General features: G+C 26.0%; 1 protein-coding gene across 5 annotated transcripts in view; it reads left to right on the forward strand.

The window, feature by feature from the left end:
• The window catches only part of LOC129606053 (inactive dipeptidyl peptidase 10), a 178,137-nt gene that overhangs the window by 129,210 nt on the left and 28,844 nt on the right, over positions 1–20,083 (forward strand). For all 5 annotated transcript variants that reach the window (XM_055516111.1, XM_055516113.1, XM_055516112.1 and 2 more), the window contains 3 exons: positions 689–816; positions 3,796–4,013; positions 9,162–9,387. In XM_055516111.1, the coding sequence (XP_055372086.1) occupies positions 689–816; positions 3,796–4,013; positions 9,162–9,387 (572 nt within the window). The remainder of the gene's footprint in view (positions 1–688; positions 817–3,795; positions 4,014–9,161; positions 9,388–20,083) is intronic.

Genomic DNA, 20,083 nt, shown 5'->3' on the forward strand with positions numbered 1-20,083 from the left:
CGTCATTTACTATATAATGCCCCAGTTTCATTGCGTCATAGAGTTTTAACTATAGGTAGGTGACTAGCGTGCCTAAATTTGTTAATGGTTAAACGGCTGATTTTAGATTTCACATTTCCAAATTGGGTAGAATACTGTACACATTTGCGGAAGTTCGGTAACAATATTTAATTGTGTCCGAATTCAAACAAGTATTCGTAAAAATAAATAATAAGTTGTTGAGTAAAATGACATTTTTTAGCAGAGATTTAGTTAAAATAATTAATTTACATAAGCAAAAAATCATATTTTTTTATGATTATTGCCTAAAAACAGTAAGTTCAGGATCTAAATGAAATTTCATATCAATTCGAATCCTCTTGGATAATTTGATAATTATTTCGACAGAACATCATTTTTATTATTTAATAATCTACACTTACTCATATATAAGTTTTAGACCTATAAACAATTTTTTAAAATGAAATGTGCTATTTTACAAAAACAAATGTGTTTTTAATCGACTACATTTTTCATTCAAGTGAACACTACATGAAATTGCAACAAGAATATTGTATTTAAAACAAATTTTTTACCTAATCCTTAATATTAATCCTGTAAAATTTGAATACATTAAATTAAGACATGTTGTACATTTGTAAAAATATTTTAAATTTTAATCATTTTTATTACATTTTTATATTTGCAGAAGGATTTATCGCCATATACATTTTCATTATCGCCTGACAAACGTTTTATATTGGTATCACAAAATGTCCAAAGGATATATCGACATTCATTTATAGCACAATATACAGTGTTTGACATTCAAACGAGGTAAGGTTTTTTTTAATATAAATTTTTCTATATAAAAATTTACACACAGTATTTTTAGTAATATTTTTATTGTACGTATATAGGGTATATGTGTGTCTTTTATATAATGTAATAATATATTATTAGTTTAACTAAAAATGTATAAAGGACCTGCATGTTTTTATAAACACAAGGACATATTTTTACCTGTTCAATGATGTGTTAATAAAATTACAAAGTAAAAAAACATGTTTTGAATTTAAACATCATGTCAATTTTTACTTTTTCTTTTTTTTCGTCCTTTTATTATTTTCATCATTTATTGTACAATTTAAAGTCATGTCCTTCATTTTGAATTGGTGTTAGTTATTGAAAATCTACAGCTATAAGTTTTTCTCTTTTATTTTTTGTTGTCTTTTTACAATTCATTAATTACACGATATGGGAATTTATTTTTACAAATTTAAAAGTTGATATTTTTATTTTGATAGTTTAATTGAAGGGAAATGAAATGTCAATTTTTTAAAACTTAAAATCATTTTAAATGCCATTAGAAAATTATTTAAATACGATGCTTACACATTTTATGTGAACTAGAATATTTCAAATTTTTTTAAGTGATCTCAAATTTTTTATTGAAATATACAATTTTATAGGACGAAAATTAATTCCTTAATTGAATGTATTGAGCATTTTCAGAATGGTAATTTCAATAAACGGCTTTTAACTAAAACAACAGAGGCTTTTAGGATTTTAAAGAGTTCTCAAAATTAATTTAATTTCCATACAAGAAATTCTTCTAAATTGTTAAGTTTGTTTTCAATAAGAAATTGTTTTCAATAAGATTTAAAATCAAAATAATTAAAAAAAATATATATAATTTTTATAAGAGTGTTTCTCAATTCATATTCATAACAAAAAATCAATCTGTTCTTATAGGGTTTGAAATTTAGAGAAGCCTCGAACCAATTGAACCGTTTAGTTATTACAACCAAACTTGTAGTATTCAAACTTGGTGAAAATTTTGTGCTTTTTGCGATATACAAATTCAAAAAAATTCCATATTTTTTTATAAGGAGGCCTACAATAGTAGATTAATTCCAGGTTCTAAAAAAAAATCTTTCAAGAAAATTTTGTTGAAAACATAGAAAAAAAAATTTTATTAAATTGAAATATAAAGTTCTAACTATATTATAACTGTCCTCCTAAAATTTAAGTGGAAGGCAGAAGGATTTTAGTAGTAAAAGTAAAAGTTCATGTAATTTTTACGTAGCCCGGTTAATGTGAGACACGTTATAGAGCTTCTTTGTAACACAATTCATATAGAATCTGGAATTTGTGTTTAAAAAAAATGCAAAAAATTGCAAATACATTTAAAACGTTTTATTAGCAGAACAATGAGAGCTAGAGAAAAATGTTATATAGGTTAACTTTTACCTCTAATTATAGCGCATCGAAAAGAATAAACCAAAAAAAATTATAACACAAATTTTCGAAAAATTTCGAATTTAAAAAACAAAGTCGAAAAAAAAGAAAATTCTTATTTTGACGCTTTATCTCGGAAAGAATAGATCAAATTAAATAAAACATAAGACCGAAAATACAGCGCAATCAATCAAGCCTGTAAAACAAGTCATCGATAGTTAATCTATGTCGCATGCAAAAAAAATCTTGTATGTTTTTAGAAAATATCAGATTACTTCCCCCCCCCCCCCTACACCCCCCTTATATAATTTTTCCTGGAATTTTTTATCTTCTTTGATAAAATTCTTTCATCCGAATTTCATTCTTCTGAATGATTCTTTCGTCCCTGAAATTATTAGCCACCTTATACGAAATACCCCGAATACTTATATTTCCCACAATTTGAATCTTTCAGAATAATTTCAAAATCATATGAACTTTAATTCTGTCATTAGTTCTAATCCGAAAATTTTCCTATCTGGTACGTTTATACATTTCAAAGAACGTGGTATCGGTAGCATCCTTGCCAATTAAAGTGTGTGGAAATTTTGTTTTAATAGGTTGCTTTTAACTGTAATATTATATAACTATATGCTTTCATACAGACGGTATGTAATATCCGTAATTTTTACTTTCAGATAAATTTAGTTTTTATTTCTCATTCGTTTAATAATTCAAATCACTTTACCGTTTTTATATTTCTATATTTTGTTCAGAAATTGATGTCTTCCATACATTATAAAATTTTTATCTGAACTTGAAGTTTTTATGTTCCTTGTAAAAATTTACTACAAACATAAATTATATTTGTTCTTAAATTATACGAGTATATAATAAAGAATATTCGAAAAGAAAAAGACCTCAGTACTTAAAAATAATATGAAAATAAGTGAACCGCTTAAAGTTTATATTTTTCTTCAATGTAAATTGAATGAGTCCAAGGAGAAAATGGTTAAAGAAGGAAAAAAAAACAAATGCCACATCCATAAGAATCCAAAATTATTACAATTTTTCGTTTTGTTTTGTTGTAACGTTGTACAAGTAAACATTTGACATAAAAATAACATTTTACCGTTTTTCTTTTTTTTTCTGGTTTTCATTTTTAATGACAAACACCATTTCCAGCTCATATCAGGTTTGTTTTTTTTTTCATTTTTATTGTTAAAATTTTCCATCGTCTTACCTTACCACCTTGTTTTACTCTTCTACGTTCTCTCATACACTCTCATACATCAAACTTTTGACATTTCATATAATGCAATATCGTTTTTTTTTTCGTTGACTGTTTGTTAAAATAAAATGATGTTCTAAGTGATGTTGACATTGATGTTTTATGCTCTTCATAAAAATAAAAAAAAATATTAATGATTATTTTTATTCTCTTTTCTTTTTTAATTCTCTTTTTTTTAACATGTATGTAATCCCGATGCATATAAAATAATATGACATATATAAAATAATATAATATATATAAAATATGTGAATGTTATATGGAACACAAACCATAATTAATAAAAAATTAATAAAATGAAACAGTGAAAGTATAAAACTTTCAATACGGTCACGTGAAATTGGTGAATCATGGCCATATCTGCAATATGCTCAATTTATACCGCAAGGAAATGCAATAATAATGATCTATAATTCTGATATATTTTATACACAAGGACCACGTTCAAAACATATTTATCGTGTTACAAAAGATGCAAAACCGGGAATCATATCGAATGGTGTTCCTGATTGGTTATATGAAGGTAATTTTAAAAATATTTGTATACTATATTTTGTAATGAAGTTATTAGGATATTGAAAAATGCATTATAAAAGTAATTATGTGTTAATATACTTATTTACATTTAATACTGATTTGAAAAATTTCATAAATGGACGAGGTACAATATTAGCACGGAAAATAATTAAATCGTATCAAACCAATGGTAATTCAAGAGTAGTGAATTTATTTGCAATATTTACTAAATATCATACAATATTTATTTTATTGCATACATTTGGGGGTAGAGCAGAAAATTAATGTTACTGAAAACAAAGAAATTAACTCTCACTAATGGATTTTCAATTAGTTTCTAATGAATTTTATTTGGTGCACGCTTAAATTAATATTATGTAGATCAATATAAGTGTATAAAAATGCATTAATAAACATCCTTACTTCCCTCATTAAATTTATATGTTACCATGCCACTTCCTAGAAATTGGTGCTTATAAAAGATTATATCCAATTTGAAATCGAAAAAATCCAATAAACTGCCATCATAAATGATAAAAAATTAAAAGTTATTCGTCATCATTTTATTTTGCCCATTTATTATGGTGTAATTTCCAGATGACACTCTAATAGCTAATTAAAGATTTTACTATCCAATAATTATCGTTTGCTCATTTCATGAATTTTTGATTACATTTGACTATTTTAAATGTATATGTATGTACAGTTGAAATTAAATTGCGGTTTGCTAATCATAAAAACATCATTTTATTGAGAAAATTAAATTGTAATGATATTAAACTAAGGATGAAGAAATAAAATAAATTTTCATATTTCTTTTAATTAAAATAGTCATTTTCATGTTTATTACTTAATTAGTTACGAATTAAGTATGCATCTAAGCACACACAGTGGCTGAGAGCAATAAATATAAATTTTATCTGGATACAATTATAGTAATCACGTTATTGAAGCAATTTGTTATTTTGGAATTCTGTAATTTATAAATTCGTAATTCAAGTAAGTTAGTAATGCCTAAAGAGTCTTTTGAACTTACTGAACTGATTACTGGTTTAATAAAAATTGCGAATACGGAAAAAAATATGGATCGATAATGTCACCCTCAAACCTTTAAGCTTTCAAATTAAGATTACAAATTTCAGAAAGCAGTCATTTACTAATAATTTTAGGTTAGTTCAACGATTTTCAGTTGACTTTAATTCACAAATTATAATAATCAAAAAAATTAATATGTAAAATTTACTAAAACTTCTGTGTTTAGTGTACTCGTTAGCTACACATATCTAACCTGCTAATTTCCATATAAATCAAATGAAATTTTAACATACCATCAGATGGAATATGTAAACTATAATATCAATTTTTATTTCATTATAAATAACTATATACAAAAAAAAAATTTGAATTAATAATACAAAAATGGATTCAAGAGAAAAAAATAAGAGCATCCTCTTGAGACTAAAGAGCAATAAAACGAAAAAGAAAAAAAAAATTGTTTTCTTCCAATGGGAAAATTTAATTATTTCAAAGATAACATAAGATAAGCAAAAGCAAAAAGGTCAATATATCCTTGCTAGAGGCAAAAATTTATTGAGTGTAAGTGGTAGTTGCAATTACAGTATAGTTATTGTTTTCGAAAATAAAATAAACAAATATTTAAGAGGGAAAACAGCAGTTTGTATTACTTTCGTAATAATATGAGTAAGATGGTAAATTAATTCTATAAGATCAAATAGATTTAATAACAAAATCTGAGAATATTTATACCTGTAATGTTAATTTACTTTTATTATAGAATAATTATTTTTACAGAATTTTGTAGCTTAGCATACAAGAAATGTTGAATTTTTATTATATTCAAGTGGAACTCGATATTTGAGTGGCAACAATTTATTTGATGTTTTGGCTTGAACAGAAGAAATTCTGGCCCTCCAAAACAAAAGTACAGTAATTCTCTGAACAAAAATTTCAAAAAATGAAAATGGACTTTGGTCCACAAAAGTTAATGATTTATTAAAAAAACTGTTAAGAAAACGAGGTTAATAAAAGTTCGTAAAAAAATAATTTTAGATAATGGTAAATTTCGACAGCCATTTGCAAGAAGCAAGTTAATGTTTGTGGTTTCGCTATAATAAATTGTCCAAAAATTGAAATTTTAGGAACCTTTAAGGATCATCAATTTTAAAAGTACATTATTTTTAAAGTAAAAAAATGAAATTTTCACGTTCCATTTAATATTTCATATTTTGTCATTTACATTGTTTTCATTTTGGGCAACCAAATTGTATTACAGTATAAAGCAAATTATTATTATTGGATATTTTCAGTTTTCTCAGTTTTATTGCAAAATTTTATTTTTTCCTCGAATTTTAATATCATTAATTTATAATATAGGTTTGCAGAATTTTTATAAGTTCCTAGAAAGCACGCTATTATTTTGCACTGAATATTATTTTTATAAATTTGTAAAATATAAATGTGGTGGTGATGATGATTTCAAGAATCAATTAACTTTGCATTCTTATTACCGCATAAATTACAATAATTTCTGATAGAGTTAAAGGAAAAAAAAATAATTAACCCTTTTCATTTAACCCTTCCTTCATTTAAAATCTAAAAATTTCATGTATGAACTTTATGAGCACCTCTTTTTATGCCATATAATATTAATCAGTCTTTTCGCCTCAATTAAATCAGCTTAAATAAAAAAACACGGCCAACTTATGTAAAGGATAACTTATGTGGACAACTTATGAGAACAACTTATGTGGTAACGCGCATTTACTCCGCTAAGAAAGAATTCGGAAATCATTTCTCAAAATTTTGCTGCTCAATAGTTTACCAACACATTTTTGAATTTACAGAAGCTATTATTAATGTAAAACTCCTTAATTTCCACATTGGTTTGTTTGTAAAATTTCAATATTCAATTACATTTCCTCAATATTTATTCTTCCTTATACACAATGCACCTTTTGATAAAATTTATCTTTATCTGTTCATCTTGTTTAAATTTTCTTTCTGAGTCAAACAACCATAAAATTTTCTTAATTATCACAAAAAAAAATTAGAGATAAAAATAAAAAAAATTTAATTATTTTCCAATCAATTTACTACACTGGTGATGAGTACAAATTTTTTCAAAATTTATAGAAACATCTCTGACGACATCTGCAATGAATTATGATTTCAATTTGTTATTGGAAACGTCATGTAATGCCTAATCAATTTTATTGACATTTCGAATTCATTCGCTTGTTTTTTTATTTTATTTTATTTATTGAAAAAATTTTCTTTTATTCACTGTTGGCAAAATAAATAAATCAGAAAAAAAAAGAATAATTTTATCACACTTTTCATTTAAAAAAAAAAATAACTTTCCAATTTCTAAAGAAAACAGATTTTTTGATTTTTAAAGAAAACAACGCCAAAATAAAAACTTTGTCTTTTCAATTTCGTTTTATTTGATTTAAAAATTTTCTAGGTCTATAATGGTACTACAATTGAACAAATTTAAAGTGTGAACTCCATTACCGACGTGCATGCAATCAAATCTTAAACGTTTCTATCGTAAAAACAAAGTAAACTGAGCAACTGAGCGGCTGGTATTTTCAAAAGCCGCTATTTAAATATTGTTTCTTGACTCCTTTTACTTAAAATTAAAATTCTCATCCTTTAAAATTGTATGATGATCTTAAAATTATTATTGAAGGAAATATGGCAAGGAACAGACTACAGTAAGAAAATATATGGATTTGAAGTTAGTTTTGAAAGAAATTGAAACAACGTTTCTTTAAGAGGCCACTTGGTTGCTCAATAAATCTGACGGGCTTCGCCGGCAATGAGCAAATTCAAGAGATGTTGAGTGATCCTATACAAATTAATAAAAGCAAGACATGCTGGTCTGCACAGCCACGGTTCTCAATATAATACAAAAATATTTTTTCAAAATATTATTAACTATTCTATACAATATCTTTTGAATCCGAATTTTTTAACAAATTAAATTATGAACAAAGAAGTTAGTGAACTAAGGGGTTACAGTATCTGACCATTGGTGTAGTGGTTATAGCACCGGTCCTTTATCCGAAGGGTCTCGGGTTCGAACCCCGGTCAGGGGTCACTATAAAAAAAAATTATATTCAATATTATAACTTAATATACAATACTAATAAATATTATACAAGTAATTTTCATATGTTCATAATATTCGATATTAAAAAAAAAAATAAGAAAAATAAACTATAAATATTAATAACCTTTAATAATATTTAATATAAAGAACTACGGCAGGCTAGTGACCTAGTAGTTAAAACTCTATGACGCTATGAAAAACTAGCATAATATCATGCACTAGCCCTGTGCTCCTTCTAGAAATGAATAGAGGAAAAAAACGGGTTATAGTAACTTACAGAGCTTGTTAAGTTTATTTCTAAAATAGCTTTTAATACTTACATTCAACAGTTCTGCTCAAAGACCTTATATTGTTGCTTATGTATTTTGATATTCCGTGCTATTTCTCTTTGAAATCGAATTAAATATTCAATATTGAATATGAAGTGTAATTATGTACATGAAAAAAAAATATTAAATTTTCTTTTATCCTCCACTGAATTAACTTTTGAATTTTCAACTATTCACTTGATTTTAATAATGCCAAATTATTTTATTAGAGGTTATGGTATTTTATTGATAAAAAATTATACCCTTAAGGTGACGTACTTAGAAATCGACTCTGTGTATACACATATTATGTATATGTACATGTAATCTATGCATTTATTTTATGTAATGACATATTATTTACGAAAGAAGTTTCTCTTTTGTAAATAACTTTCTTTTTATTGTTCTTATATTATTTTATTATCCTTTATATTTGTATTTGCAATATTAACAAATATGTTGTTTTCTTTTTATTCTTATTTTTTTTTTTTGTTCATTGATTGCCTTTATCGAACTTGCTCTTCTTGAACTTTTTTATTGTTAAACAATGATAATCAACAATAATAATAACAATAATAATGATAATAACATATAACATAACATATAACATAAAATTGAAATAAAAATGTAAATCGATATCGATCGAACGATGGTGGAACAAAACGAACAAAATCACAAATGAATGAACAAAATATCGAATAATAATATATAGAGGAAGTTTTATATTCGAATCATGCAATTTGGATGTCAGATGATGGCCATCAAATGTTATATGCTTCATTTAATGATAGTCTTGTTGAAGAGCAACATTTTGCATGGTATGGTACACAGCAACAATATAATAATGATGGTATAAAAAATAATTTCAATGGTAATATTGGTAATAGTAATTCTGGAGGAAGTGATTCACCATTATATCCAGAAATTAAATCTTTAAGGTAAGTGTAAAATATCATATTTTGTGCATTTTTCCATGTAATTTTAAATTTAATTGCATAATTTTTGGGGCATAATTTTGAAAAAAAAAAATTTAAATGAAAATTTTTATGTAAAATGAAACCATTTTAGTAAATTTGAACAGAAACTAAACGAACAAATATTTAAGTAAAGTTATCTTATAAAATTTACAGGTTATTTTATACTTTAATGATAAAAGGAGAAAGGAGGAAATCCATTAACAGAAAATTTTGAAAAGTTTTCATTTTCTGTTTTAATGTGGTGTAATTTTATATACACACACTAACAGAAACCATAGATTGAATGAATTTTCTGTAAATTGAGTATTGAATTTAATCAAGAACATATACAAAGCTATTAGTGGGAAAATTACATACATATAAAAAAATTTGTGTTTAATATTTTGCTGTGGGAAACTTTCCATTGTGATAAAATTTTATTAAACTAAAAAAGTTTTTCTTTTATTTTCATTACTTTTATTAGATCATAATCGATTGATTGAATCGAATAACGGTTTACCATAGGAAATGGTAATTTTTATATTACAAGTTATTTTAAATGAATTTTGATAGTGTTTAGGTAAAAATGTTTAATATAAGAATTTCATTAATTTAAAACGTAAGACAAAATTAAGGAAATTTAGTTTAAAAATTCATTAATTACAAAGATAGTCGACGTTAGGTTTCATACTATTTCAAGTCTGAAATATTTTTCAGATGCATTTCAGTACCTTGTTTAGTCTTACTAACTTGGCTCCTTTGAACTCACCGCTCTTATTCTGATTAATTATTTAAAAAACATAAAAAGCGATTGATGCTATAGCATCCCTAAATTTTAATCATCATTAAAATGATAAGCCTATGAAAGAGAGGACGTCTATTGCTGTAAATTATTTCTAACTTGTGCTGTTCAGAGTGCATTTCCTTAGATACAATTAAAAAATTACGTGGAGGACGTTAACAAACGATTCGTATTCTTTTCTCATAACGCATAAATTTGTTATTTTTTGCTATTTGGAGTTTGAGAATTTAGGAAACAATAGGAATTTAGTAGTTTAGTCCTGGAATTGGAACAAAACGTATAATTTCGAATAAATTCATTTTATATTGGTAACTAGGCTTCAATAGAAACCATAGGTATTAGGGAACATTTAAATTTATATGAGCTTTTTACAAAAACAGTTAACCTGTTATATCAGTATTCAATACCAATAAACAAAAACATATTCAAATTGAGCCTTTCGGAATTCCACACTCGAGGTTTTAATGTATCCGGGATTGTAGGCTCATAAATCCTTTTAATTTTTAGTTGAAATATGACCCGCAAACTCCTTGAATTCTTAGAAATGTTATTCTAAATTAAAACTTAATCACTACTCTAAATCTTTTGAATTTATTAAAATCTATTGTTTCAATTTATTAACAAAAATAAATTCTAAATGCACAGGAAAATTTCATATGTCACGTTAAATTCTCCTTTAAAAATTTCGATTTTTTGCTCTAAATATTTTAAATAACATTTTCAGAATAAAATTTTTTTTATTTCGTGATTTTTTGTTCTTCTTTTTTTTTTTGATGGCAATATAAAAGAAAAAGAACATTTTATTTAGAATTTTTAATAAAATCAGGAAAATATTAAATAACAACCGCATAACTTGTTTGCGTGTAATATAAACTAAACGTAGCACTATTTTACCACAATAATGGTTTCCCATATCTACTACATATCTCTGTACGTACACACTAAAAATAATCAATATTTTCAACAAAAGAAAAACAAATGGATTGTATTCTCTTGGAATTTATAATAAAAATACAAGAGAAGTATTTATATACACACTAATATGAACTGATTTAAAAGTTTTTTACATTTCATATCGGAAAAATTGGAAAATACGCGAAAAATTTTTAAACTAAAAACTAAATGACTAAGAGGGTTTTCAAAAAAATATAAACACTTGGTGGTTGAGTATAGAAAAAGCTATGCTAATCTATAAATTATGTTTAAAATGAACTAAATTAAAATTTACACATAACTTAGGAAAGAATTGAAGTTGATTAGTGGAATATAGACTCCGCTATGAAAAATTTGAATTTCTAAAACAGAACTATCGGACTCGTCAGTATGCGACTTTACATGTCAATCATTTTTATCACATCAGATTAATGCAAAATTATTTTAATTGAAGTTTCGAAGAACAAAAACTTGAAATGTTTTAGGAAAATAATCAGGAAATCTGCAACAGGAAGGTAAAACTGCCCAAATTGAAATTAGAAAAATTGTATTGTATTTTTTATAAAGCAAATTAAGGAATTTGAAGTAATTTTTTGAAATAATTTCTGAGTTTAAAACCAATATAGTCTTCAAATTAAAAAACAATTCTAATTTCGATAAATATTTTTTATCAACCTAGCTCTAGAGAATCTACCTAGCCCTTTATAATATTTTTTTTTCCCGATTTTCATCTGATTTACAAAGCAATAGTACATTTTTCCAAAAAAAAATAATTTGACCAACTATGAGGCTATTTTTATTTTAATATGTTTATCTTTAAAAGGTTCTAGTTGGACCAAAGGTTTACTGAATTATAGATTTCAAGCCTAACTATTCAATTACGAGTATGCAAAACAATATATCAATTTTCTGCTTAGATGGCTTAAGTCACTTTCCATATTGAGATTACTTGATTTATTAATCACCAAAACAATTTGTATTTTCTAAAATTTAGAATAAAATTCAGTGATTTAATTGAATACAAAAAACTATGACGCTTACATAGTATGCTATTTTTGTGTACCAGAGTATCTTAGCCAAACAAGAGGTTTGGAAAACAAAGAAATTATTGTTATCTACTAAAAACATGCTTTTCGAATTCACTAAGCAATTACGAGATACCGAACGCTCGAAAAAGTCCTCTTAGAAAATTTATCGCCCTAAACAGTTTTATTGAGGTATGAGCTCCTAAATCAGGTAATCAGGTGAATATTATTGAAATATTTTATTTATTTCTGTTCAGGATATTCAGAGTGCAAGTACAAATACTTTATTTTTTTTTAAATTACAATTTAATATACATATAAAATTCTTTTTACCGATATAACTTCCTTTTTCAAAGTGTTATCGTTAAATTCGTCAACTCCTCATTCTTCATTTTACAAAATACATTATTCTTATTTTTTTAATATCCTTCATTGCAATATGATGATAAGGTTTTAATGCGCTCGAATACATTGTTTGTATGTGTTATGAAAGGAACAAAGAAATCTTTTTCATCAAAAATACATTAGCGAACAACATTTTACTTTTTCACTTTTTTTTTTATAACGGAATTATTAAGGAATCGTCTTCATCGTCGTCAACAATATCTGCTTTGAATTTAAAATAAAACGTGTAAGTTTCTAATAATAGAAAAAAAAGGAAAAGGTTGAGATAGACACCATAAATTTAAAATGGGCATAATTTTTTTTTTCCAACTTTCAAACAAAATATTTTACATAATTTAAGGCGTTTCTAGTATTCTCACCGTAAAACCAAAGTTGATGATAGAAAAAAAATAAATAAATTACTTTTACGTTATGAATCACTACTGTATTAACTTGTAAGCGATACTCACCTGTTGCATTAACTGTAATATTAGTAAAAGAAAAAAAAATATTTACCACGTTATATTCGTTGTCAGTAAATAAATTATAATAATATTATGAAATAGAAATGAACTGAAGAAATAGAAGAAAATTTATTTTAAGTAGGACAATATAAAAGTTATGTAAAAGCGGTAAGCCTCATTTAAAAGAAAATGTTAGTCCTGTCTATCTATCATAACATTATTAAAATCGTTATTTTATATTTAAGTTAGACATAGAAATCTTCTTCGCTCGTTATAATTTCAATTATGACATAAAAATTTAAAATCTTGCAATATTTAGAGCGAATTTATTAAGGAAATTGGTTAAATTATAATTTTAGAGCAATCGGAACGCTGTTTAATGCAGATTCATTTGATCTGTAGTTCTTTTGAAAAAATTCTGCTTATCGAATTAGAAATAATTTTAGAAATTAAATTATATTAGAGTTTATCAAAGTTATTCTGCTATTATTCACAAATTATTATCAACAAATAAAAAATCCAACAGCTCGTAAAGGTATTGTGTTTGGTATATTTGCCGAAATATCAGCACGTATTAATAACGTATTTAAATTAACGTATAAAATATTCAACTAGCTCGAGAAATACTCAAAATCTGTGAAAACAAAGCTTTATAAATTAATATAGGCCGCAGTTAAAAGAAAATAAAAATCATCACATTAACCTCAGTTATTGATCTAAACGACAGTGTGCTAAAAAAAATCCCGATACTCCCAGTTTTTAATAATCAATCCAAGCTATTTTCGGTTACAATAATTAGCTTTTTAAAATTCTAGAAAATTCATGAGAAAAGGGCTAAAGGAAAAAAAGTTATCGAATGTAGTCGTGCATATCATGAAAAAAACTGAAAACAACTTTACATAAAGTTTTTACCAAGAATTTATTTGGAAATCGATCCTGCTAGATTCCAGGTTTCTAAAAGGCTTCTGAAAAGACATGAAATAAAAAATATCAAAGTGACACACCGTTATAGATCTTGTGCTATAGCTATAAGTCTTATAGATCTTGGAACTTTTTTTTCGAGGGCATTCTACTTTTGGTTTTGAAAAATTTATCAATAATAAGTTGTTCTCGTAAAATAAAAAATTGAAATTGAAGTTGACTTGATCGGAAAAAAATTGTGGATTTTTGCTTTCTTTTTGAATTACAACATTAATGATAATAGAAATGGTGCTATTTATAAAAAAAATTAAAAAATTTCGGATAATGTTTCTCATATTCTCTAATTTTGTCCAGTTCTAATAGATAAAGGTGAATGTGTTGACATTTCCGAAGTAAAATAAAGAAATCCTAACAAATAATTTATTCATGTGGTGAACACTTTCAATTCAATTTTTGATTCAAATTTTTAATTGCATAGCCATTAGAATGACAAGTAAAACATGTTGTCCAGTGTTTGAAAATTTTGGTAGTAATTTTGTTTTTTTAAGTAGAAATGGTGTTGCTGACGTGTTTGCATAACATTTTTGTTTTATATAGTTTCCGTTCATATAATTTAACTTAAAAATTAATTGAAAAAAGATTAATTTGAAAAAATATGAAATTTTAAATTAAAATTAAAAAGTTTGAATTGCAAAGCAAAAAATTCAAAACACGTACAAAGTAATTTCATAAGTGTCACTATCTAATCAAGCACGTAGCACAAATTAGTCACACACTCCTTTAGATATTTTGTACACTAGCTTATAATATAGCAATATTCTTCTTGATTACCTGATGAACAAAATTCTTATTTTAATTTTTAATCCACATGAACTGAAGCTTTTATTATTGCACAATCAAAATGATTAGTTTTCTTTTTCTTTTTCTTTCCCCTTTTATAACTAATTTAATCCTTTAGAAAATTTAAATTTTCACAATCTACTTCACTTATATTAAATATTTACATTTTCATATAGTATGAGACTCACATCTCTTCAATACCATGGCATTATTATTACCTATATATGTTTAAAATGTGTGTGTGTGTGTGTTGCTTTTATTACATTCTAAAATGTTAAATCCGTAAAATAAATGACAACTAAAACGTTTTTATTACCTTTACTTTTATTTAAACATTACATTCGATATTTTTTCTTTAAAATTTCAAGTTAATTTGTAAAATTTTTTTACTTTATCGTAAAATGTATATAAGAAGGAGCAACATATAAAAAATAATACAAATAAGGAAAATTTCGTCCTTCATACAATCACCTTATTTTCATTTTGTTATTCCCTTTTTAAAATTCAAATCATGAAATATTTTTTCAATATTAAGAGAAAGTGTTATAAAATAAATTTATAATAGCGATATCAAAGTGAATTCAATACCATGACACTTCAGCACGTTTTGCTATATGTCCACAAACACACATAAAAATTTCGTATATAGCATATTTTAAAATGAAACCCACATTATAACAATTTTAAGTTATCAATATAACATAATACTGGTGGTAATTTTCTTGACAGGACTTTTAAGACTAATGGTGTGTTCGTTTATACAAAACGGAAATATTTTAAATAAAATAAATAAGGGAAGTATTTTTATCAATTTTTCATTGATTTGAAGTGTTTACTCCATTTATTTATCTTAAATCTATAAAATCGACTCGAATTATAAGCATGACTTCATAAATGATGAGTGCATGAAATAAGTAACTTTTCTTACCGATAGTATTATTAAAGTTCTTAGTATTCAATAGGTTGTGAATTCTACATTAATTAAAAATTGGAATCACAATCTTAGCAAAATCAGCCTATTTTAAACTGACCGACGTATTAATTTTGGGTATAATTGTAAGACTTGAAGACGTTGCACTTTCGTAGGATAATCTTTGACATGGTTTTCATTCATCAACTTATTTCGGGGAACATTGTTACGCCGTTTTTGTTGCAGCAGGTGTCTGTTAGGGAGAACTGGAACAGGTCGATAGATCACAATGCGGATTATGTTAGGAATGAGCTGATAACTAAGATACCTGATTGCGTGCCGCCAATTCTAACTCTGGTTAATTCGATCTTGGTATCTCTGGTTATTTCGATCATTGACTTTTATTTTTTCGACTTTTTATTATCTACCAAACTTCTTAGATTTAATATGATTTTCCTCTCTACAATCTGCGAGCAAAATTTTCCCTTTATAGACAGATAAAGACGGTTTAAAATAGTAAGTGTGATCGAATTGCGTAAATTTCTATGAATATGAATTAGGCACATAATATATTATGGTTGTTATTAGTTCAGATTCAATTATTTGTTATTGGAGTATTTCCACATTGAATTTTAAAAATGGGGCATTGTTGAGTAGACGCAATTTATTTGTTTGAAATGAATGATATCTAAAATCAATATCGTGCTAAAAGTCATTATACTCAAAATATTTAATAATATTCCGAAATTAGTAAAAGTCTTATAAAACATTCTAAATAAAACTAGACAAGTTTTATTGCCACCATTTTTATTTTTAATTAAAAATCTATTAAAACTCGATACTATATCAAGGTTCCTTTGAAATTTTCAACTCTCATAAAAAATTGGAATCGCGGTAAAGTTTTGAACGTGCAATGCTGATTTGTGCCAAAAAGGTTGAAAGACTCGTCATCATATTTTCATTCTAAAACTCAAAATATAATATTTTTAGTGATTTTTTATTATCTCTCAAATAAATTTATGAATACACGGTCTAAGTATTCTCATTAATGTGGTTGTAACATTCATTCAACTTTTTCATAGATCCTTTGCAATAATAAACATTCGATAAAAATCAGTAACACATAAATATTTTTCTAACAAAATTAACTTAACAGAAGAACGAACGTGATTTTCGAGAAAAATTTAAATTAAATTTAACTCACTCCCCAGCTAAATTTTCATAACTTTTTAGAATGGAAAACTAATGAATTTTATGTTCTTGTATGAGTGAAAGGAAAAGTTTTTGAATCCGCTACCTACATACATATAGATATCATAATAATTTCATAACGTTATGAAGTTAGAACGTGTATTTTCATCCTTTACTCATGTACAAAATAATTGTCTATTTAGTTTTAATAAACCTAAATCATCACCATAAAAAATTGTTTATAATTAATTTTTAAAATATATACTTTTTTTAAGGAAACCTCAAATTATGATTCATAAAATATAATAGTTATTAAAATTAACTGCCATATAACGTAATCAACATAAAAATAGTTTAAATGAAAACCAAAATTTTTAGTACCCTTCAGTATAATAAGCGTATTAAAGCGTATATGTAATTAAATGGTTAAATGAAATTTTAAGATGTTTGGAACAGCTCTATGTCGCAAAAAAACTTGAAAGGACAAAAATTAAAGCAATCATTAACATAAATTGCTTGAATTTGGCGGTTAATCAAATCATTTAAAATACAAATATGACGTATTTTCTGACTGTAAGACACCTCTCCTTTCATAGAAATTTGATAATTTGTAAAATTTCAATGAAAACAATCACGGAAACTTGGAATTATTCTAATTTGTAGGAGATATAGAAGCACGTTAAAGTAGTACAAAAAATTTAACTAGCGAAATAAAGCGTATCAGTAATCTGCTACAATTTAAAACTCAAACATCTCCAACAAATATTGCTATTTTTCCAATAGTCAAATATTTAGGAATCCTACCAACAAGATGGAAATTAATAAAAATTTTCACCTCCTCTAAGATTTCCTATAAAAAGACAAATTTGTGTATGAAATTGCAATTTTCTATTTTGAACAATATTGAACACATAAGACCTCCTTACCGAACGAAATTTGCTAAATATAATTACAAAAATTTCGAGATAAACGTAGTAGCAAAATATTATTCTATTCTCAAAGCAACTTTGTCATACAATCTTTTTCACGAAATTATAAGGGTTTCTTTTAATTTAATATCACAAAACAATCCCTAAATATGCGAATGAAGATATTATAACATATAAGAAATTCCCTAAATTTAGATTTATCCTTTTAGTAACGATTACACATAAAAAAAATCTGATGTAGGCAGCACATAACCGACCGCATTGTGTATTGTCTAGTTAAATGAAAGTGTTACAGAATATTATAAAAATGTCTGTTAAATACTTCTTTCCAATTTTTAGGACATTAGTAAGCTTATAGTTAACATACTTAGAAAAATGTAAATTTGGCTCTTAGTAGAGTTTCGCTTTGTGCCACCCGAATTCCCTGAAATGCTCGCCAGTTAGTTTGGGTAACAACCAGAACTCAAATATCAAATTTCAAGAAATTCCATCAATTTGTTCTGTGGATATGATAAAAAATGTAAAATCGGCCAGCAAATCAGTTCTCGAGCCCTGATCTTTCCAAAAAAGTTATATGTTCATTGCTTTAATATGAGGAATTCATATATTAAATTTCAATGAAATCGGTTGATTATTTCTCTTTATATACACAAAAGTGTATGTTTGGCCCGTAGTAAACGTCTAGTTGTCGAGCCCTGATCTTTCCAAAAAATTTATATCTTCATTGTTTTAATACGAGGAGTTCATATATTAAATTTCAATGAAATCGGTTGATTATTTCTCTTTATATACACAAAAATGTATATTTGGCCCGTAGTAAACGTCTAGTTGCCGATGCCTGATTTCTTCCAAAACATACGAATTTTTGCGGACGGTCAAGCTGAGCTTATATATAAAATTTCAAGTAAATCGATTAAATATTTTCTTCAAAATGTTCAAAAATGTAAAACAGGCCCGCTAAAAAGTGCAGTTCCCGAGGCCTGATATATACCAAAAGTTGATCGATCCGTGCCATGGTGGAAACAAACTTACATATAATATTTCATCAAAATCGGTTCAGCCGAACTTGAGATACACGCGTGCACACACACACCGACAGATCGACAGACGGACAGACCGACAGACCGACAGGTTGCTAAAAATAGTTTATTTACACTTCCCTAATATGGAGAAGTACGTTCCCACCGAAAACTCGATATGCAAAATTTGTTGCCATCACATAACCTACCTATTGTTTACATAATACGGTCGGTAAATATATAAAAAAAAAAATTTTTTATATAAAAATGTCATCGCAGGCACAGGAAAAAAAAGAGAATCATTATTCGGAATTCTCAAGAGAAACAAAACGAAAAATTTTTCATTAAAAACAAAAGGAAACCTTTTACATGGCTTTTACATTTACAACATTAATAAAAGGAAAAAAAAAAATTCGGTTGCCCGAAATAGAAAAATAAAAGGAAAATGAAGGAATCAATTTAAAAAGTAAAGTGCTGTGCGAAAAATACAAATTTGAAACATTAATAAAAACAAGAAGAAGAAGCAGGGGAATAATTTCATATGAGTATTATTAGAATTGCTGAGAAATTTGACAAATTTTTCTATTTTTCAAATTCTTAGAAAATAAAAATTTATAAAGTGAGTGAAAACTAATATTAAAATACCATTTCTTAATTACTTTTATGGCGGTAATACTTATGTGAGACGCTTTGGTAACTTGAGACGAATTTGGTAACTCTCAATTTTATTTAAAATTTCAACTACATTTCTTCAATAAAAGTAACTTACTTTCGATGTTATACAGTAAAAAGTATAAAAAGCATGCTTCAGTGCGATTGGGACTATTTCAATTGCGTCTTCCAGTATAATTCAAGTCATTTAAGATAAATTTGCCGAAACTTCAATTTCTCTTAATACCGAATCTTATGCATATATTAGACGGTCAATATCAGATTTTGTCTCGGAATTCGGCTTAGAAATTTAGGCAAATTTAAATCGAGCAAGGTGGAAAGAAATTCTTTCGCAGTGAGCGTGTGAGGGAATTATCTGTATAGCTTTGATCCCAATCGTGTTACTATATCACACTGAGAAATTTCTTACTGCTAATCACAAATAATCATAATTTTCAAACTTTTTTCTTTAACATAAAATTAATAATTATTGAATATTTGAGTAATTTTGCCACTTTGATTCGCGGAACAAGTTTACGAAAGTAAAAATTAAACTCAGGTTTTATATTAGGTTTTAAAGGAGCTTCACTTAGCTGACATTTCTCTTAC

Source organism: Condylostylus longicornis, unplaced genomic scaffold (assembly GCF_029603195.1).
Source record: "Condylostylus longicornis isolate FDR11 unplaced genomic scaffold, ASM2960319v2 ptg000017l, whole genome shotgun sequence".
NCBI classification, from domain to species: domain Eukaryota; kingdom Metazoa; phylum Arthropoda; class Insecta; order Diptera; family Dolichopodidae; genus Condylostylus; species Condylostylus longicornis.